This window comes from Martes martes (assembly GCF_963455335.1).
Source record: "Martes martes genome assembly, chromosome: 13".
NCBI classification, from domain to species: domain Eukaryota; kingdom Metazoa; phylum Chordata; class Mammalia; order Carnivora; family Mustelidae; genus Martes; species Martes martes.
Window position 1 is genome coordinate 48,916,631 of NC_137901.1, and position 22,712 is coordinate 48,939,342.

The 22,712-nt window shown below is 36.1% G+C and overlaps 1 protein-coding gene across 1 annotated transcript in view; it reads left to right on the plus strand.

The window, feature by feature from the left end:
- Positions 1 to 22,712, plus strand: part of ESCO1 (establishment of sister chromatid cohesion N-acetyltransferase 1) — a 79,628-nt gene that overhangs the window by 16,213 nt on the left and 40,703 nt on the right. Inside the window, exons 2-6 of the mRNA XM_080821094.1 lie at positions 6,069 to 6,170; positions 9,336 to 9,601; positions 16,305 to 16,407; positions 16,645 to 16,840; positions 17,039 to 18,758. Coding sequence (XP_080677220.1) covers positions 17,214 to 18,758 — 1,545 coding nt within the window. The 5' untranslated portion in view covers positions 6,069 to 6,170; positions 9,336 to 9,601; positions 16,305 to 16,407; positions 16,645 to 16,840; positions 17,039 to 17,213. The remainder of the gene's footprint in view (positions 1 to 6,068; positions 6,171 to 9,335; positions 9,602 to 16,304; positions 16,408 to 16,644; positions 16,841 to 17,038; positions 18,759 to 22,712) is intronic.

A 22,712-nucleotide genomic window follows, 5' to 3' on the forward strand; every position in this document is an offset into this window, starting at 1 on the left:
AGACCCTTTGCTACTTAAGAGTGAGAGACCTAAGATTAGAAGGATGGAAAGAGCTACTTCTTAAGGTCTGTTCTTCTCCCTATGGAATTTGGGTCACCTTATAGACTTGACGGTGTAGAGAAGTTCTCTACTTGCTGTAGAAAAGTTTAAAAACTTCTGATTTGCTGTTAAGCCTAGAAATTAAGCTAATCTAAGTTGCTTTTATTCTTGAAAACAAATTTTTTTTTGAAGATTTATTTTAGGGAGAACATGCATGCATGGGGTGGGGAGGGGCAATGGGTGGGGAGTAGAGAGAGAGAGAGGAATCTCAAGCAGACTCTTTGCTGAGCACAGATCCCAGTGCAGGGCTCAATCTCACGACCTTGAGAACATGACCTGAGCTGAAAGCAAGAGTTGGATGCTTAACTGACTGAGCCATGCAGGTGCCCCTATAAAAACTGGTTTTAATAAGAGAAAAGAATGCTCAGATTACTAGCAACCTTCTAGAAATGAAAAAGGATTATAAAGGAATACTGTGAACAGTGGAATACTAACAATTCTGATAACCTAGATGAAATGGGCAAATTCTTAGTTACTGAGTCAAGAATAAAACTTTGATACCAAAACTAGACTAGGATAGCAGAAGTAAAAGAAACTATAGATCAATATTTTTTGTAAATACAAAAAATTCTCAACAGTTTGCATGCATGTATACATGCAAACTGAATCCAGCAACATATAAAAAGGATTATGCACCAGGATGAAGTGGGATTTATTCCTAGCACTGCAAAGTTGGTTCAACACAAAAAGTCAAAATCTGTGTTAATGGAATAAAGAGGGGAGAAACATATGATCACCTCAGCAGATGTAGAGAAAGCATTTGACAAAATCCAACACCCTTTCATGATAGAAACACTCAAGAAACAAGGGATAGAAGGGCATCTATGAAAAGCCTATCTCTAACATCATACTTAATGGTGAAAGACTGAAGGTTTAACTCCTAAGATCAGTAATAGGACAAGGATGTTTGCTCTTACCACTTTTTTTTTTTTTTAAGATTTTATTTATCAGACAGAGCATGAGCAGGGGGAGCAGCAGGCAGAAGAGAGGAAGAAACAGGGGAGCCTGATGTCGGACTCTATCCCAGAACCCAAGCCGAAGGCACATGCTTAACCGACTGAGCCACTCAGGTGTCCCTGCTCTTAATACTTTTATTCAAACATTGTACTGGAGGTTCTAGCCAGTGCAATTAGGTAAGAAATAGAAATAAAGGTATCCAGATTGGAAAGGAATAGATAAAACGATTTTGCAGGTGACATGATCTTGTATGTAGAAAATTCTAAGAAATCCACAAAAATGTCCCCAAGGCCTATTAGTGCTAATAAGTGAATTCAACAAGGTTTTATGATACAAGATCAATGTACAAAAATTAGTTGTGTTTCTGTATACTAGTGAAGAACCATCTAAAAAGGATATTAAGAAACCAGTTCCTTTTATAATAGAATCAAAAAGAATAAAGTATTTAGGGATAAATTTAACAAATGAAGTGCAAACCTTGTATGCTGGACATTCTAAAAAACATTATTTAAAAAAATTAAAGATGACTTACATAAATGAAAAGCTATCTATGTTTAAGAATTGGAAGACTTACTACTAAGATGGCAGTATTCCTCAAATTGATCTATAGATTCAGTGCAATCCCTATTAAAATCCTAGCTGACTTTTTTGCAGTTTGTATGCTGATCCTGAAATTAATATCATATAGTCAAAATAATCTTGAAAAAGAATGGCGGCCACCTGGGTGGCTCAGTGGGTTAAAGCCTCTGCCTTCACTCAGGTCGTGATCCCAGGGTCCTGGGATCGAGCCCCGCCTAGGCTCTCTGATCCGTGGGGAGCTTGCTTCCTACTCTCTCTCTGCCTGCCTCTCTGCCTACTTGTGATCTCTGTCAAATAAATAAAAAATCTTGGGGCGCCTGGGTAGCTCAGTGGGTTAAAGCCTCTGCCTTCGGCTCGGGTCATGATCCCAGCATCCTGGGATCGAGCCCCGAATTGGGCTTTCTGCTCAGCAGGGAGCCTGCTTACTCCCTTCTCTCTCTGCCTGCCTCTCTGCCTACTTGTGATCTCTGTCTGTCAAATAAATAAATAAAATCTTAAAAAAAAAATCTTAAAAAAAAAAAAAAAGAATCACAAAGTTGAGAGATTCACAGTTCCTTATTTCAGAACTTAACAACAAAGGGAGCCAAGAGTATATGATGGGGAAATGACAGTCTCCAATAAATGTTGATGGGAAAACTGGACAGCTACATACAAAAGAATGAAACTGGGCCACTGTCTTAAATTATACAAAAAATTAACTCAAAATGGATAAAAGACTTGAATATAAGACTTGAGACCATAAAACTCCTAGAAGAAAACATAGGAAATAAGCTCCTTGATATAGGTCTTGGTGATGGAATTGTGAATATACATTAAGAGCAAAAGCAACAGGGTGCCTGGGTGGTGCAGTCAGTTAAGTGTCTGACTCTTAGTTTCAACTTGGGTCATGGTCTTGGGGTCGTGAAATCAAACCCCGTGTTGGGCTCCATGCTGGGCATGGAGTCTGCTCGGGACGCTTTCTCCCTTTGCCCCACTTCTTACTTGTGGGTATGCTTGCTCTTTCAAATCTTAAAAAAGAAAAGCAAAAGCAACAAAAGGAAAAATAAACAAGTGGACTGCATCATACTAAAACAGTATAGCATAGCAAAGGAAACCATCATAAAATGGGAAGGTAACCTATAGAATAAAAGAAAATATTTGCGAATTTACAGATGTAAATCGTCATGGTTTGAATTACATTTAAAGACTTGTGGGGCTCCTGGGTGACTCAGTGGGTTAAAGCCTCTGCCTTCAGCTTGGGTCATGATCCCAGAGTCCTGGGATCAAGCCCCGCATCGGGCTCTCTGCTCAGCAGGGAGCCTGCTTTCTCCTCTCTCTCTCTCTCTCTCTCTCTGCCTGCCTCTCTGCCTACTTGTGATCTCTGCCTGTCAAATAAATAAATAAATAAATCTTAAAAAAAAAAAAAAGACTTGTGTATCAAAGGACTCTATCAAGAAAATAAAATGAGGGGTGCCTGGGTGGCTCAGTGGGTTAAAGCCTCTGCCTTCATTCAGCTTGGGTCATGATCCCAGGATCCTGGGATCGAGCCCCGCATCGGGCTCTCTGCTCAGCAGGGAGCCTGCTTTCTCCTCTCTCTCTCTGTCTGCTTCTCTGCCTACTTGTGATCTCCATCTGTCAAATAAATAATAAATAAAATCTTTTAAAAAAATAATAAAATGACAGGTAACAGAATTAGAGAAAATATCTGTAAGCAGTGCATCTGCTGAGAATCTAATATCCAGATAAAGAACTATTACAACCCAATAATAAGAAAAATGACCCAATTTAAAAAAAGGAAAGAATATGAATATATATTTCTGCAGAGAAGAAATACAAATGGCTAATAAACTCATGAAGTTGCTCACCTAATAAGTCATTAGGAAAATACAAATCAGAAGTACAATGAGATACCACTTTATACCCAAAAGGATGACTAAAGTTTAAAAAGATAGTGAAAAATACTGACAAGGATATAGAGAAATTGGAACTCTCATACATGGCTGGTGGAAATGTAAAATGATACAGCTTGTTTGGAAAATAGTCCCTCTGAAGTTAAATACCATATGGTCCAGCAGTCATACTTCTTTGTATATAACCAAGAGATTGGAAACCTGTGTTCACAAAACTCATTAGGGTTGTTCATAGCATTATTTGTGATAGCCACAAGGTAGAAACCGTCTGTCAAATATCCAGGAACTGATGAATAGTTAAACAAATGTGGCATGTTTGTACAATGGAATAGTATTCAGCCATAAAAATCACAGGGCATTACTGATGCATGCTGTTATATGAACTTGAAAACATTAAATGAAAGAAGCCAATCACAAGAGGCCATATATTGTGATTCCACTTATATGCAACATCTACAATAGTCAAATCCATAGAAACAGAAGGTAGATTTGTAGTTGCCAGGGGCTGGAGGGAGAGGGGGATAGGGAATGACTTTAGTGAGCATGATTTTTTGTTTTGGGGGGATTTTTTTGAGGTCATGAAAATGTTCTGGAATTAGATACTGGCAGTTGTTTTTTGCACAACTCTGAATATACTAAAACTCATTAAGTTGTACTCTAAAGAGGTTAATTTTATGGTAAGGAATTATATCTCAATTATACAGTTTTTTTTTGATATTTTAAAAATTTATTTCAGAGGGAGTAGGGGCAGAAGGAGAGGGAGGAAGAAACTCAAACAGCTTTCCTGCTGAATTGGAGTCCAGCTTGGGGTTTGATCCTGCAACCCTGAGATCATGACCTGAGCTGAAATCAAGAGTTGGACCCTCAACTGACTGAGCCACCCAGGTGCCCCAATGATGAAGTGTTTTTTTAAAAAATGACTTTAACATTAAAATATATAGGCTGATGTACAATCCAAATATTTTTTTTTCCTTTCTAGTTAAAAATTTTTTTTTTTTTTAATAATCATGGGGTGCCTGGATGGCTCAGTCAGTTAAGCATCTGCCTTTGACTTAGGTCATGATCTCAGGGTCCTGGGATCAAGGATGCTGAGCAGAGAGTCCACTTCTCCCTCTCCTTCTACCTCTCCCCACACCCCGCCCCTTGTGCTCTCTGTCAAATAAAGAAAATTAAAAATTGTCTTAATCAAATATTTTAATGATTAAAATTTGATTACTTTTTATTATAAAGCACTGTCTGAAATTGGATTATTGTTAAATTCTTGGTATTTTCTAATGTGTCTTAGGAGTTCTTTTTGTAGTAAAATATGTTATTTTAGGTTTTCTAAAGTGGTCATTTTATGTAAAGCTTAATCACTGTGTGTTGTTTTTTTTTAACCCTGATACTGTTTTCATTAAGATTATATTAATCTAGCTCTGGGTTGTAGGAGGGGCCTAATTGATTTGCTGACAGATGAGAGGGTGCATTTCAGTTCTTATTTGCAAGATTTTATTTAAGGGTTGTGAAGAAAGGGGAATTACTAAGTCATGTAGTGCTAGATTAGTGATGGTTTAACATGAGGGCAAACTAGAATTGAAGTGGTCCTTGGCACACTTGAACAGGTGATTGACAGGTACTATAGAGTTGTGTATCAGTTTCTCTTCTATAAGGTAGGTCCCCACTGCCAAATGTATTAAAATATTTAGAAATTGGGAGGAATAGATGTAAAAGAAGAATATTCATCATTTTAAAATTATAATTCATAGTGCTAAAGTAATAAAGGAATATAAATGAGCTTTTTTGTTATATTTTGGGGCTTAATCTTTGGTACGTTTAGAGTTTCTTAGAAAATAAAAATTAATTGCAAGTATGTATTAGTTATTACTGTATAAGAAACTGCCCTAGAACTCAGTGGCTTAAAACAGCAGTTAATTATTGATCACAGCTGCAGAGCAGCTGTGGGTTAGGTGACTTGGGTTTGGCTTGGCTGGGCAGCTGTGGGTGTGGATGGGCTTTATTTCTCACTGTGGGTTGGGTTTGGCTCCTCATTTGGGGTTTGGCTCAGTTCTACTCTTTATGTTTATTCTGGTTCTAGGCTGAAGGGCTGCCTTCATCTATTGGTGAAGCTCTTCTCATGGTAATGGCAGAGGTCCAAGAGGGTGCACAGCTGCACAAAGACATTTCAAACCTCTGCATCATTTCTGCTAATATACCATTGGCCAAAGCAAGTTAGATGGCTAAGGTTTTGGGGGCAGGGAAGTATACTCTGCCCACCATGAGGCCAAAGGAAGGCATGTGGCCAACCTCAGCACTGGTTGGAAAGGAAAATACACTCCTTCCATGGAATGGAGGTTTGGAAGTGGTGATTATATATGAAGAAAAACCTAATCTATTACATGGTGTAAAAATATGTGATGCTTTATATTGTTATTAGGCAGTTGTTTACTTAGTCTAGTTTAGCCTTAAGTTGTTTTAACGTATGAGTTAATAGACAGTAGTACTTTTATAGTCATATGTGTTTTAATAGATTGTTTTACTTAGTTATAGGATTTTTTTTTTTTAAAGATTAATTCCCAAACATAGGAAGCTGTTAGAAGCATCACTCATTTGGAAACATCATCAGTCAACTTAAAGAAACAGTGATATGTGATTTCTGGCTCAGTAAAGGTAAGTGACATACTTTTATAATTTGGTGCCTTCCAAGATGAATTAGTCAGTGTGCCAAATATAACTTTATATTTTCAGAGAAATAGATTTTAATTTTGATTAGGTTATATGTCTACATAATAAAACATTTGAGTCGGTGTATAGTGAAAAGTTAAGCTTTTCACACTGCTGACACTGGATTTGTAGTTCTTTTTCCCAGAAATCTTCACTATTATATTTATTATGTATCTTTCCATACTTGTGTGCATAAACAAGCATATGTTTCTATGAATTTCCCTCTTTTTCTAAAAAAATTATTTCTTTTAACCTCTTCTGCACCTTGCTGTTTATCGATTTAACAATGCTTCTTAGTTGCAGGTGTAGGTCCATTTCAGTTATTTACAGCACTATTTTTTTGACAGCTTCATTAAAGTATAATTTATGTACAGTAAATTTCACTCTCTTAAACTGTACAATTTGGTGGGTTTTGACAGATATACACACTCTTGAAACCACCATTACAGTCAAGACATAGAACATCTCTATCACTTCCAAAAGACTGTCTCTACTTCCCTCCTGACCTTAGGGCATGACTCATCTGCTCTCTTTTACTGTCAATTACAGTTGGCCCTTGAATGAACAACATGTGTTTGAATTGTTTGTGTCCATTTATGTGGATTTCTTTCAATAAATATACTGGAAAATTTTTTTGAGATTTGTGGCAGTTTAAAAAAAAGCTTGCAGACAAACCATGTAGCTTAGAAGTACTGAAAAAATAAAAAATTTAGGTGTTTCGAAAATGCATGAAATATATGTAGCTCGTTACTTGCTACCATAAAATATTCACAGTTCTATTATTAAAAAGTTAAAATTTATTAAAATGTGTACAGACACTTAGCATACATTGCATCATTCACTATAAAAATGTAAACAAGCATAAAGATGCAGTATTAAATCATAACTGCATAAAATTAACTATAGTATATACTACTGTAATAATTTTATAGCCATCTTATGTTGCTGTTGTGGTGAGCTCAGGTGTATGAGTCTGCTTAAAACACCGTGTGATGCTAATCATCTCTGAGCAGTTTGTCTCTGCAGTAAATTGCATATCACAGTAAAAAGTGATCTTGGCAGTTGTTGCGTATTTCTCATCATGTTTAGTGCAATACTGTAAACCTTAAAAAACACCGTGGGACCCATTTGAAGTGCCACTAGTGATGCTTGAAGTTCTCCCAAGAAGCAGAGAGAAGGGATGACCTTACAAGAAAAAAGTTGAGTTGTTTGATAAGTACCAGAGATTGAGGCCTATAGCTACAGTTGCCCACCAGTTCAAGATAAATGAATCCAGTGTAAGGACCATTATAGGAAAAGAGAAGGAAATTCGTGAAGCTGTTGCTGCAGTTATGCCAGAGGTGTCAAAACCTTAGACTTTTTGAAATACCTTTTTATCTCATATTGAAAATGCAGCTTTTTTGTGGGTGTCTGACTGCTCTAACAAAGGCATACCTATAGACTCCAATATGATTTGAGGAAAGGTGAAGTCATTTAGGACAACTTAAAGCAAAAGGAAGGTGAAGGGTTCTAAAGCTAGTGCCCGCAAAGAATGGTTTGATAATTTTAGAAAAAGGTTTGATTTTTAAAAATGTCAAGAAAATAGGAGAAGCAGCTTCTGCTGACCAAGAGGCAGCAGATGGTTCCCAAATACCATTAAGAAAATCACTAAGAAAGGAAGGATATTTGCTTGAACAGTTTTTTGGTTTTTTTTTTTAATTTTATTTATTTATTTGACAGAGAGAGAGATCACAAGTAGACAGAGAGGCAGGCAGAGAGAGGGAGAAGCGGGCTCTCCATAGAGCCCGATGTGGGGCTTGATCCCAGGACCCCGAGATCACAACCTGAGCCGAAGGCAAAGGCTTAACCCACTGAGCCACCCAGATGCCCCCTGAACAGGTTTTTCTTAATGCAGACAAAAAGTAAGCTACAAGAAGGGGTTGGCTAACTGTACTGTTTTGTGCAAGTGCAATTGGGTTTATGACCAGGACTGTCCTTATTTATAAAGCTGTTAATCTCCAAACCTTGAAGGGAAAAGATAAACACCAGCTGCCCGACTTTTTAAATCTCTACACCCAAGGTGGGGCTTGAACTCAACCCTGAGATCAAGAGTCTCATGTTCTACCGTCTGAGCAAGCAGGCACCCCAGACATTTGGTTGTACAGCAAAAAGGCCTGGACAATGAGAATTCTTTTTTGGGATTGGTTCCATCAGTGCTTTCTCCCTTACGTCAGGAAGTGCCTTGACAGTAAGGCACTGCCTTTTAAAGTTCTTTTGATCTTAGACTGTCCCTGGGCACTCAGAATCTGATGAGTTCAACACCAAAGGCATCAAAGTGGTCTACATGACCCTAAGCACAACATCTCTAATTTAGCCTCTAGATCAGGAGGTCTTAAGGACCATTAAGGCTCATCACACATGGTACTGTCTAGTAAGGATTTTCAAAGAGATCCCTAATAGATCATTATGAAAGTCTGGAAGGATTGCATCATTGAGGATGCCATCATTGTTTATAGAACAAGCCATGAAAACCATCAAGCCCCAAACAGTAAATTCCTGCAGGAGGAAAAATATGTCTAGAAGTTGTGTATGACTTCACAGAATTTACGACAGAGCCAGTCAAGGAAATCCTGAAAGAGATTGTGGACATGGCAAAAAAAGGTGGGGGTGTGAAGGGTTTTAAGATACGGATCTTGGAGAAATTCAAGAGCTAATAGATGCCACACAAAAGGAATTAACAGAAGATGATTTGATAAGGATAAACACATCTGAACCAGACAGTGAAGAAGAAAATGTGGATGAAGCAGTGCCAGAAAACAGTTGACATTAGACAGTATGGCAGAAGGATTCTAATTATTCAAGACTGCTTTTGACTTCTCATAGGACATGGACCCTTCTATGATATGGGCGCTGAAACTAAAGCAAATGGTAGAAGAAGGACTGGTACTGCATTAGAAACATTTTTAAAGAGATGAAAAAGCAAAAATGTCAGACAGAAATGACAGTGTATTTCTGTAAAGTACACCAAGTTGGCTTGCCTCTCCTGCTTCTCTTTTCACCTTCACCTCTTCTGCTATCCCTGAGACACCAAAACCAACCCCTCCTCTTCTTCCTCTTCCTCTGCCTACTCAGTGTGAAGAGTGAAAACAAGAATGAAGACATTTATGATGATCCACTTCCATTTAATGAATAGTAAATAATCATCATGCCGTACAGTTAATAAACTTATCTGTTGTGTGTGTGTGTCTTCGTGTGAGAATCTAATAACTGTATGGCAAGAACTGTCTGAGACGTTTTCTGTCATCATCCTCATCATCATTGCTTAAGTGTTCATCGTGTAGAAAATCATGTACAAGACTTATATGGAAGTGGATAGCCTATCCTTATGTAGACATAAGGTGAGTGATATTTAATATAAAATTAATAATGTGTTAGTTTTCTTACTGTTTTATAACTTTGCTTTCAAAGAATTACATTACTGTACAGTATGCTTCTCTCTCTTTTATAATTGGAGAAACTTTATCAGCCTATCATCACAGGTAAGTGGTTTTTAGAAAAAATGTATTTGCAGTGTTGTGTTAATATGACTGTAATACTGTATGACAGAAAAATTGTATAACGATTCATTCATTAATGTATATGCTAGTCCAGTGTGAAGCAGCTATCAGTTACACTAGGCTGTTGTAAAGCGGTCATATTGCTCCTTCATTATCAGTGTGTGAATTGTTATATCTGTAAGTAAATACAGATTTCTTTTTCACATTTTTCATTTTTGATGTCTGATGTTAGTAATAGCATATAACGTTTATTGTGTTTTGTATTATTTAGGACAATATTGATGTAGGTCCTGACTGATGATTCATCTTGTAAAACAATGATGTAAACTAATGGTATCAATAAGTACATGCAGTACTGTAAATTTATTTTCTTTTCTTTATGATTTTCTTAACATTTTCTTTTCTCTAGTTTTATTGTTAAAAATATGGTATATAATGCATATATCACAAAATTTGTGGTAATTGACCATTTATGTTATTGACAAGGCTTCTGGTCAACAGTAGGCTATATTAGTGTCACATTTTGGAGGAGTCAAAAGTTAATATGCAGATTCTTGACTGCATTGGGGTTTAGTGCTCCAACCCCTGCTTTCCTCAAGAGTCAACTATAGTTTGCTTTTTTTTGGAATTTCAAGTGGAATCCTACATTATGTACTTTGTGTCTATCCTTTTTCACTCACCATAATGGTTGTGAGGTTCATCATATAGTTCCAATAGTTTGTTCCTTTGGATTGCTGAGTATTTTTCTACTGTATTATTGACATACTACATTTTATTGACCCATTCATCTGACCTTTGGGGCCCCCACCCCCGATTTTGGTTACTGTGCATAGAGCTGCTTTGAGGAATTTTTAAAAATATTTATTTATTTATTTTAGAGCATGTGAACAAGAGAGAGAGAGAGAGATGGGGAGGGGCAGAGGGAGAGGGAGAGAATCTCAAGCAGACTCCCTGCTCCGCACAGAGCCAGATGTGGGGCTTGATCTCCTAACCCTGAGATCATGACCTGACCTGAAGACAAGAGTTGGACACCTAACCGACTGAGCCACTCAGGCACCCCTGCTTTGAAGATTTTTGAACATGGGTTTTACATGGTCATATGTAGGATGGGTAGGATTCTTGCCTCAAAACAAAACAAAACAAAACAAAAAACTTTGTCTACCCCAGAGATTTTTGTTTTTGTTTTCTTCTTGAGTTTTATAGTTTTATATTTGTTTCTTTGGTCAATCTCAAATTATTTTTGTGGGCTTTGTGAGGGAAGGGTTGCTGTTCTTTTTTATTTTTTTCCACTTCGATTTAGATTTCCAGTAGTTTTAGCACCATTTTTTCAGACTTTGTTTTCCCCATGGATTTGTGTTGGCACTTTTGCTGAAAATCAATTGATCAAATAAAAATAAAATAAAATTAGGGGTGCCTGGGTGGCTCGTTAAGTGTCCGCCTTTGGCTTGGGTTGTGGTCTCGGGGTCCTGGGATTGAGCCCTGCATCAGACTACCCGCTTCTCCCTCTCCCACTCCCCCTGCTGTTTTCCCTCTCTCACTGTGTCTCTGTCAAATAAATAAATAAAATCTTAAAAAAAACAACAACCAACTGATCATAAATGTATGGGTCTGTTTTTGGATTCTCTATTCCATTGATCTCTGTTTCCTTTATCAGTATTACAGTATGTTGATTACTGTAGATTTACTAAAGTTTAATAGTATCAGTATTACACAAAAAATGTATTTTTAAAGTCTTTTTGACTAGTCTTGTACATAGTTTCTTCAATTTCATGCAAATTTTAAAATCAGTTTGTCAGTTTCTGTATAAAATGACTGGAAATTTTGCTTGGAATTGAGTTGATGTGACTGCATGGTATTCTGTTGGTAGTATATGTAAGTCAGTCGATTATGTAAGTAGCTTATAGTGGTGTCCGTTTGCTGGGGTACTCAGTTTCTCAATACAGTGTTGTAATTTTATATTTATTTGTGTTTTTGAACACTTGTGCATGTGTCTATAATATAAAGTCCTGGAAATGGAATTGTTGGAAATTTAACATTTATAATTTGATAGATACTGCCTAATTGTCCTGTGTAGACATTGAATTATCTGCACTAATGTGACAGTACCTGTCACAAACCTTTGCCAAGACTGTGTTGTTAAACTTCCCCATCTTTGGCCAGTGTGATAGCTGAAAAATGGTGTTTTGTTTTGGTTCTAACTTAAATTTTTCTATTATTATCACACCAGCCATCTGTGGTTTCTTCCTGTGAATATATCATGGTAATTAGCTTTTGCTATTTCTTGCCAGTGTATTTTCCTAGTTTTGTTCCTCCAACCTGGCTTCTGAATATTCTGACAAGGCTTGAAAGTTTTTCCCACTCTGCAAATAAATGTTAAAATTCGCCCACATTTTATTTACCCCAAAGATACAAATGTAGTGATCTGAAGGGGCACGTGCACCTGAATGTTTATAGCAGCAATGTCCACAATAGCCAAACTATGGAAAGAGCCTTGGTGTCCATCAGCAGATAAAATGGATAAAGAAGATGTGGTGTATATATACAGTGGAATATTATGCAGCCATCAAAAAATGAAATCTTGCCATTTGCAATGATGTGGATGGAACTAGAGGGTATTATGCTAAGCAAAATAAGTCAATCAGAGAAAGACAATTATCATATGATCTCTCTGATATGAGGAATTTGAGAAACAAGACAGAGGATCATAGGGGAAGTGAGGAGAAAAATGAAACAAGATGAAACCAGAGAGGGAGACCAACCATAAGAGATAAGAGACTCTTAATCTCAGGAAACAAACTGAGGGTTGCTGGAGTAGAGGGGTTGGGAGGGATGGGATGGCTGGGTGATGGACATTGGGGAGGATATGTACTATGGTGAGTGCTGTGAATTGTGTAAGTCTGATGCATCACAGACCTGTGCCCCTGAAACAATACATTATATGTTAATTAAGAAAAAAACATATACCTTTTAACTGCCCCCCCCAAAAGATCATCATCATTACAGTAGAATATACTGAAAAATATTTCAGTCTAACTTTTTTTTTAATCTTTTTTTTCTTTTTTTTTTTTTTTCAAGATTTTATTTATTTGACAGAGAGATCACAAGTAGGCAGAGAGGCAGGCAGAGAGAGAGGAGGAAGCAGGCTCCCTGCCAAGCAGAGAGCCCGATGCGGGGATCGATCCCAGGACCCCGGGATCATGACCTGAGCCGAAGACAGAGGCTTAACCCACTGAGCCACCCAGGTGCCCCTCAGTCTAACTTTTTTGAAGGACTTTCTGGAAAGTGTAGGGGGAGTGACAATAAATTTTCCAACTTTGTCCATTTAAAAAAACTTTCAAAGAGTAGAGCAAAAATTTGGCTATTTTTCTAAAATCAAGTATAACTAGGATATTGTACAAGTTACAATAAACTAGTTCTTCTCATTAAAAAAAATTCTCCCACATTTTAATTTGCTGTATTTTAGCTTCTGTTTAACTTTTAACGGTTAAATTTTTCCTGGATACAACTGCACTCTTAAACCAAAATTACCCAGATGGTTACCTGCTTGTCCTGACACCAGTTGTTGAATAATCTTTTCTTCATTAATTTGAGAGTAATTAATACTGCCTTTATATGTACTAGCTTCCCTTATGCACTTGGGCCTATTTTTGGAGTCTCTGCTTTCTCTTGTCTATTGATAGGTTGGAACTAAATTGTTAATTATTACAACTGAGTGACACAGATCTATACCCCATTACTTTCTAAGTTTTTTTGTGTATGTTATAAGCTGTTATATGTTTTTGTGTGTTATAAGCTGGCATGTGATATTTTCTTCTATTATGTATTTCAGCTGATTGTTTATTTAAAGCTTTTGATTTTGATTTTTAATTTTTTTTAAATTTATTCTCCTTTATAAATTCACATACTAATTTTGTTTTATCTTCCTTGCAGATAATAATGTATAATATGTATGTGATCAAGATTTTTTCCCCCTCCCTAGAAGCTTGAGGGTCATCTTCTTGTCCTCATGATACATTTTTGACTTTTTTTTAAAAAAGATTTTATTTGTCAGAGGGAGCAAGCATAAGCAGGGAGAGTGGCAGGCAGATGGAGAAGCAGACTCCCTGCTAAAAACAATGAGGCCAGTGTGGAACTTGATCCCTGGACCTCAGGATCATGACCTGAGCCATAGGCAGATGCTTAACTGACTGAGCCACCCAGGCACTCCTTACAATCTTTTTTTTAATCCATTGTGCTTGGTGCTCTTGGCCCTTTAAATCTGGAAACTCAGGCATCTGGTGTCACAGTCAGTTAAGCGTCTACCTTTGTCTCAGGTCGTGATTCCAGGGTCCTGGGATCAAGCCCTACATCGGGGTCTGGGGAGACTGCTTATCACCTCTTCTCCCTGCTCATGCCCTCTCTTATCTCTGTTGCCATCTCTGTCTCAAGTAAATAAATAAAATCTTTAAAAAAAAAATTCCCAGAAACTAATTTCTTTCTAGGAGAATTTCCTGAATTCTTAGTTTTTTTTCTTTTTTTTTTCCCTTTTTTCTAAAATCCCAGTTGCTGGACTGTTAGATCTCTTTGGATAGTCCTCTGATTTTCCTCTTTTGTCTCCTGTTTTACATCTCTATTTTGTTTGACTTTATAGGAGATCTTTTTTATCTTCTTTTTATTTATTTTTTATTTTATTATTTTATTTTTTTTTAAAGATTTTATTTATTTATTTGACAGAGATCACAAGTAGGCAGAGATGCAGGCAGAGAAAGAGGGGGAAGCAGGCTCCCCGCTGAGCAGAGAGCCTGATGCGGGGCTCTATCCCAGGACCCTGAGATCATGACCTGAGCTGAAGGCAGGGTCTTTAACCCACTGAGCCACCCCCTTACTTTTATCTTCTAATGCTTTTTTATTTTTTAAGATTTATTTATTTTAGTGCCCGCATGAGCACATGCAGAGGAGGGGCAGAGGGAGAGGGAGTCCTAAGCAGGTGCTGAGTGCAGAGACTCTTGTGGGGCTTAGCCCTGAGATCATGACCTGAGCCAAAACCAAGAGTCAGACACTTAACTGATTATGCCACTCCAGCAGACGCTACTCTTCTAATGCTTTTATTGACTCTTTTCATTTCTTTTATATTTTTAATTTTTATGTATTCCTTTTTATTGTGAACGTTCTTGTGTATTTGTTTCATGGATAGATTAGCTTATTTTTAGTTTTTGGCTTTCCTTAGTTTGTTTCTGCCAAGCTGTTTGTTTCTTCTGTTTTTTTTTATTTTTTTTCATTTTAAGGTTTTCCTCATATATTATGATTCTTGTTTATTTGCTCAGAGTTGCAAGTGAGACACTAAAAACTGACTTGGAAGTTTTGTCTGTTTGGATGGTGGGTGGGCTGGTAGTTTCTTAACTGTAGGGTCTCAGTGTGTGTGTGTGTGTGTGTGCGCGTGCACGCGCGCGCACACACACACATGCATGTGCACACTTACTGGGTATTTTTTTTAGTCTCTAGGCATGTCAAATTCATTAAAAAACGGTCTTTCAGTTTCCTTCCAGGAAGGTACAGGCTGGGCTGCTGCTTCTAGGAGTTTCTCAGTATGCAGGGAGGACTTTAGGTAGAGCGGGAGTAGTGTACTCCTATTTATTTCCTCTATTGTCAGTATGATACTTCTGCCCTTACCTGTCACTCTTGAGCCCTCAGACCAAATACTTTTTGTTACACTCTTTCCAGAGATTTATACTAGGATCTTAAGGGATGCAGGGCAGTTTTCTGGTCCTAGTAATTGGAATGGCAGTCTTGGAATCTTTCTGCCTTTTTTTTTTTTTTAAGATTTTATTTATTTATTTGACAGAGAGAGACACAGTGAGAGAGGGAACACGGGGGAGTGGGAGAGGGAGAAACAGGCTTCCTGCCCATCCCAGGACCCTGGGATCATGACTGAGCCGAAAGCAGACGCCTAATGACTGAGCCATCCAGGTGCCCCTCTTTCTGCTTTTTCGAGTCCTATTTTCATCCTCATTTCCTATGGAGCTTGGGACTGGCAGTTCCTGAGTTTTGGGGGTTCTACGGAGGACTGCTTCTTAGCTTTCCCCATTTCTAGCTTAGGATTCAAGTTTTCTTGAGTCTAGAGGTTATTATTTGTCATTCTTTGTAGCTTCCATATTTTATTTTTACCATTTACTCTTTTCTTATCCTTTGGGTTTATGGTTTTGTCTTCTGTTAATCTATTGCTTTTTTAAAGTAGGTTTTCCATCAGAGTAGAGCAAAATGTGTGTTTAAATCTGCCTTTTTAACTGTGTATCAGTGTTTTTCTATGTACAAGTAGTTATGCTCACTCTTTTCCCTCAAAATAGGATTTTACTGTTATGAATTGTGTTTTATATTTTAAAATTGTTTTTCTACAACATAAAATGGACCATTTACTTAAGGTTAGAAATACTAAAACTAAGTGGGATGTATGAAGACTAATGATAGGACATCATAAAGTTGTGGACTGTTGTATTTGATGGATGGTGAATGAATAATTTACATCTTTGCACCTTTTAAACACTTAAAAAAAATTTTTTTTTTTTAGGTGCTGTGTAATGTGTTAAGAGGATACTTTAAGGAATGAGTTTGCCAAATTCTCATGAGTTATGGTGGCTGAAAGATCAATTCTGTCTTGTGGGAAAAGAATTGTAAGTAACTTCAAGGAATAAACTGATTTCAACTATTCTATGCTTATGTAAAACAAGTTATCATTTACTTATAAGAGTGTACTTTGGGATACTTTATTCTGTTAGTCTTAAATATACAAACTAAATAATTAAAAAGGAGAAGTTAGGTTTATATAAATATTATTTCTGTATAGTATTAGCATTGCCATATTTCTTGGATTGTACAAAATTTAATTTTAATTTTTTTTAATTTTTCAGAAATGGCAGCACAAAAGGAAATCTATATTAACAGAGTATTTTATTAAACGAAAGAGGTTAGATAAGAACTTTAAACTAACAGTCTCAGCAAACAAGGAAAGAAACCTGTTAGCTGTAAGACATGTTTCAAGTGAATCGAAGTCCAGTAACTGTAGACTTCAGAAGAAAAAAGGTTTCAAAATCTTTGTCAAAACAGGTCAGTGATAAATAATTCTTCCGGTAATAGGGCTAGGCCTGAATACCATTATTAATTGAAAAATTAACAAAACAGATTGAACCTGAATTTTTTTCATAAAAAGTTCTTAAAATATCAAATTAGAATTAAATTTTCCTCAAATTTCTATTGCCAAGCAAATATCTTTCAGCCTTTATATCAGATTTTCTCATGTCCTAGGGATGACCGAAACCTTACTTGAAGCAAACTAGTATTTTTGTTGAAAATGTTCATCAGCCTCAAAGTTGATTTTTAAGACCTCCTCAGTAATAATACTAGACATTCAGCATTCACACCTATCAGGACACGAAAATTCTCCCAAAAACTACTCAGAAAAGGAGGACCTTACTCAGGAATGATGTCCATTCAGGAGAAATCAAAAGAAAATTCCTCTAATGTTAGAAAAAGTGAAGATAAGAATTTAGAAACACAAATTGAAGGTTCTCAAACGAATCTGGCAAAAAAATCAGGTTCAAAGGAAGCTGTAAAATCACTGGTTAAATCTTCTAGTGACAGTAAAATAAATCAGCCTGAATTAGGAACATGCATGAGTACAAGGTCAGCAAAAGCCACGTCCAATGATAAAAAAGCTAGTAAATCCATTAATAAAAATATGGTGACTGTGAAGGGAAATTCACAAGAATCTACAAAAAAGAAGAAATTACCTCAGAAAAAGTCAGTGCATGGAACTCCTAAATCAAATGAACAGCTTAACCGGAGATCACAAAGACTACAACAGTTAACAGAAGTTTCAACAAGGTCTCTGCGTAATAGAGAAATCCAGGGTCAAGTTCAGGCAGTTAAACAGACTTTACCACCAAGGAAAGAGCACTGTAACAATTCTCAAAGTAAATCTAACAAAGCTAAAACAAGTCAAAAACATGTGAAAAGAAAAGTACCGGAAATAAAGTCTGATTCTAAAGAGGATGAAAATCTAGTAATTAACGAAGTAATAAATTCCCCCAAAGGAAAAAAACGCAAAGTAGAGCATCAAACAGCTTCTACTTGCAGTTCTCAGTGCACAAAAGGATCTGAAAAATGTCTTCAGAAGAACGCTAGAAAAGAGGAAATAAAACCTGTGCCTGTAACTTCTGAGATAAGAAAATCAAAAATGGTTACTTCAGCAGTCTCTGAAAAGAATGAGGTGAAGAAGTCCATTTATACGCAAGTGAATACTAGTGCAAAATCCCAAAAAAGTCCACAGCCGTCAGTGCCTGAAGAAAGGGTAGATAATGAGCTGGAGCAAGCGGGAAAGAGCAAACGAGGTAGCATTCTTCAGCTCTGTGAAGAAATTGCTGGTGAGATTGAGTCTGATACAGTAGAGGTTAAAAAGGAATCTTCACAAATGGAAAGTGTAAAGGAGGAGAAGCCTACAGAAATAAAATTGGAAGAAGCTGATAATGAAAGACAAATACTTCATCAGAAGGAAACCAATCAGGATGTTCAATGTAATCGTTTCTTCCCCAGTAGAAAAACAAAGCCTGTGAAATGTATACTAAATGGAATAAACAGCTCAACTAAAAAGAACTCCAACTGGACTAAAATTAAACTCTCAAAATTTAACTCTGTGCAGCAAAGTAAGTTGGACTCTCAAGTTTCCCCTAAATTGGGCTTAATACGAACCAGTTTTTCACTCCCAGCCTTAGAAATGCATCATCCAACTACTCAAAGTACATTTTTAGGGACAAAACTACATAATGATAAAAATACAGCTTGCCAGCAGGAAGAAATGAAAGAAATTAATTCTGAAGAAGTTAAAACTAATGATGTTACAGTTGAAGTTAATAAAACCACAAAAAGGGCTTCTGAAAATTGCCATTTGGATAATCAGATAAAACCACCTCCTGACCCACCGTTGGATAACCAGAGGAAAGATTCTTTTGAATCAGCACCAGATAAGGTAATTTATTTTCATTATGTGCAGTAGAGGTACCTGAGTACTGTCTGTTAAATTTTAGCATATTTTAGCTTAAGAATCAAGTCATAAAAGACAGGAGTCATTTGTTAAGGTATCCTGTTTAGTTGTTAATATATTTTCATTATGTGCAGTAGAGGTACTTGAGTACTGTCTGTTAAATTTTAGCATATTTTAGCTTAAGAATCAAGTCATAAAAGATGAATCATTTGTTAAGGTATCCTGTTTAGTTGTTAATAGTGTTTTATTAACTCAGACATGTAGTGAGTGATAGAACTTAGTGGTAGCTTTAGATGTCTGACATTTACATAAAATGCTTCTCATTGCTTCCTTATTTTCACCTTTCATTTTTATTTTATATGAAGCATAATCCTGTTGAATTCTAACTTTTCTTCTTCTTAAAAATTTTTTTGAGCATAGTTGACCCACAGCATTATGTTAGTTTCTGGTGTAGAACGTATGATTTAACATCTCTGTATGTTATGCTTTGCTCACCACAAGTGTGGCTACCACCTGTTACCATACAATGCTATGATATTATAATATCATATAGAGCATATATTCCCTATGCTCTACCTTTTATTCCCATGATTTATTTATTCCATGACTGGAAACCTGTGTTTCTCATGCCCCTTTATTAATTTTGCCCATTTGCTTACCCCCTAACTTTTCTTCAACACACTGATTTGCTTTTTCTTTTTAATTGTAACCACAGAAACTATGTTTCATAGTGACTAAAATATAGAAATTAAACTTCGGCCTTATTCTGACCAAACTGTTAAAAATTAATTTTAGCTGGCACAGATCAGCCCCTTTTTTCCACCTGATAAAGATTGAAAAAATTAAACATTTCTAGTAGTAGGGGTGCCTTTTAAGTTTGACTTTTGTGATCATTTTGAACAGTTGGACAAATAAAAGATATAAATAATTCAGACTTCAATTTAAGATTAGTGGTGAAGAATTTTTTAAAATGGGAAAATAAATTGAATAACAGAATCTTTAAAAAAAAAGGAAGGGAATCTAATAGCTAGAAGAAACTTTAATGATTATCTGAGGAAGTAGTTTGAAACTAAAGGCATCTGAGCCAATTTTTTTTTCAAATTGAATCATAGGTAAAATCCCAATATATAAACCAATAAGCAGAAATTTTTTTATGCATAGAACCATGGAGCTCTATAATATAGATTTGAAAAACTCAACTAATTTGTTTTAGTTGTTTAATTTGGTAATGAGAAAACTGAGCACAGTAGAGGAATGCAATTTAGATCACATGTTTGAGGGGACAAATAGGATTGAATTTTCAGGTATTCTGATTCTCAGCCCAGCATTTTTTCCTACAGTTACGTACTTTGAACATTAGATCATTTGAGAAAAAAATCACTGTGAGCAGAGAAAAAAGTCAAGTCATTCCAAAGTTTTGGGAATGATTTAAAGTTCTCTTTAGAGATATTTTGTTCTAGAAGCGACTTCGAATGACTGAAGAGTCTGGACTTTATGCCAGAAGCCATGAAAATAGATCATTGTCTGTTCGTGTGGAGTACAAATCAAATTGAAGGGAACAGATACCATATGGTACTCTTAGATTTTATCTTCTGAACAAATGGGAATGAAAGCATCAATTAGAAGATAATTATTCAAATAGTGATAGTAATTAGAAATAAGTAGTGAGTGGTAGTGTGAGTAACAAGTGTGGCTTCCATCAGAGATGGGGTGGCTTTCTATTCAGAGTATGTTTTGTCAGCAAATTGATATCTATATTCCAGTTGTAGCTGCGGAGTTTATCTTCTACTCCTTTGCTACATAAATGTCAAAACTGTTTGTGAAGTAAGTCATGGGGATAAAAGGTACAGCATAGGGAAGATAGTGATATTGTAGTAGTGTTGTATGATGACAGATGGTCGCTACACTTGTGAGCATAGGATAATGTATAGAGAGGTGCTGAATCACTGTTATACAGCTGCAATTAATACAACATTTCATGTCCACTAAAATAATAAAAAAACCTCAGTTTGTGGAGAATTACATTGAAGAATAAGAAAATGTAATCCTTTGGAGTAAACTACTAGAATAGAGATTCTTACTTAGATCCCATTATTTTTACCTATAATAATGCTTTTACTGGAATGTACTTTGGATTATACTCTTTCTCTTGAGGTGCATTGTGAGAAACCATCCTATGAAACTTGTGTTAAAAATTTTATTTACATTTGTAAATTCTTGAATATTTAAAATATTCAGAATACTATAGACACTAACATTATACTTGTGTCTACCATCCAAATTTGACAAAAACTAACATTTTATTGAATTCTGGTTTTTTAAAATAAGGAAAGTACGTTACAGGTACAGGAAAAAGCCATTATTCTCCCTCTTCTTTCCATTCAGCTCTCTTCCCAGAGTTAAATGTGTTTGTGAAGTTGGTGGGGATCTTCTCATTTTCTATTTTTATTAATTCACTGTGTATGTATATCCATAAAGAATACTTAGCAGTGTTTGTGTTTTAAATGTTTTCTGTGTATTTTTAAGGTTACAGTGTTTAAAATGTTTAAATGTTAAATGCTAAAATTGTGTGTATGTGGGTTTTTTTGGCAACTTGTTTTGTGAAGTCAGCATTTGATACTTACCAATACATGGGTATTTTAATAGCTGTAAATGAGTATACCACAGTTTATGTTTTCCTCTTCTAAAGCCCTTTCAGGTTGTTTCTGTTTTCACCAATACCAGTGATATGATTACTTTTACAGAGTGATCAGGGAATTGGGTAACCATTCAGTTGAAGATGTAGTTGTGTCTGCTGTGTCCAAGAAATTCTGCTAGGGCTACAGAAGAGGAAGCGTTTCCTACCTTTAAGGAATTTCCATTATAGCAGTCACTTAAGAGATTTCTCTTCTTGCCATGAGCACTAAGAATTGAGGTAGTTTAGTTTAACCATCATAATAGCTTTAGGTTAAGAACATAATAGCCTTTGGTGAACACTGCCTCTTTGTTAGTCAAAGGAGAGCTTCACACAGTTGTCACCACAATCTACACTGTAGTTTCTCTTATTACCTACATATTATAGATGAGGAGAGTGAGGCTTAGAAATTTAAGTACCTTACCTGAGTGACTTTTAAGTGGTATAGCTAGGATTTAAACTGAAATTGACTGGCTTCAATGTCTCACGGGGTTATACTAGGGGAGAAAGGAGAATATAAAAACAAATCTTACATCATACAAAATCTTTTTCTATGGCTGCCTGTGATTTTTATGTCAATTTTAGCAGTACTGAGAAATGATGGTTGATAAGGCTAAGCATTTGATAGGCCTTCTTTTAATTCCTTGGACTGAATTTAAAGTATTTGAACATGGGGCATCTAGGTGGCTAAGTCGGTGAAACATCGGACTGACTCTTGATTTTAGCACAGGTCATGATCTCAGCGTTCTGGGATTGAGTGCCTTGTCAGGGTCCTTGCTCAGTGGGGAGTTTGCTTGAGATTCTCTCTCTCCCTCTTAGCCCTCTCTCTTGGTCTCTCCTGCTCTCCCATGCTCTTTTTCTCTAAAATAAAGAAATCTTTAAAAAAATTATTTGAACTTTATGAATTTTAAAGCCCAGTTATATTATGATTTATTTTTTAAGCCAGTAATTTACTAAATTGCATCCTATTTAATGGAGATTGTTAATTTGTCATTGTTATTTTTATTTTTTCTGCTTTTTCAACGACAAAAATCATTCACTTTTTCAAAAATATTCAAAAATGTTACATGTTGAATGTAATAATCACAATACAGATACAGCCAATGTTAATAGAGTGTGGAGTTTTATTTTTGTTTTTTCTTTTTGGTAGTTTACTGAGTATCAGCTTTGACAGTGTTCTGATTTAGGGAATCTTGGGAATACAAAGACAAATGTAATATGATCTTATCTCTTAAGAGTTACAGAAGATGGGCACCTGGCTGGCT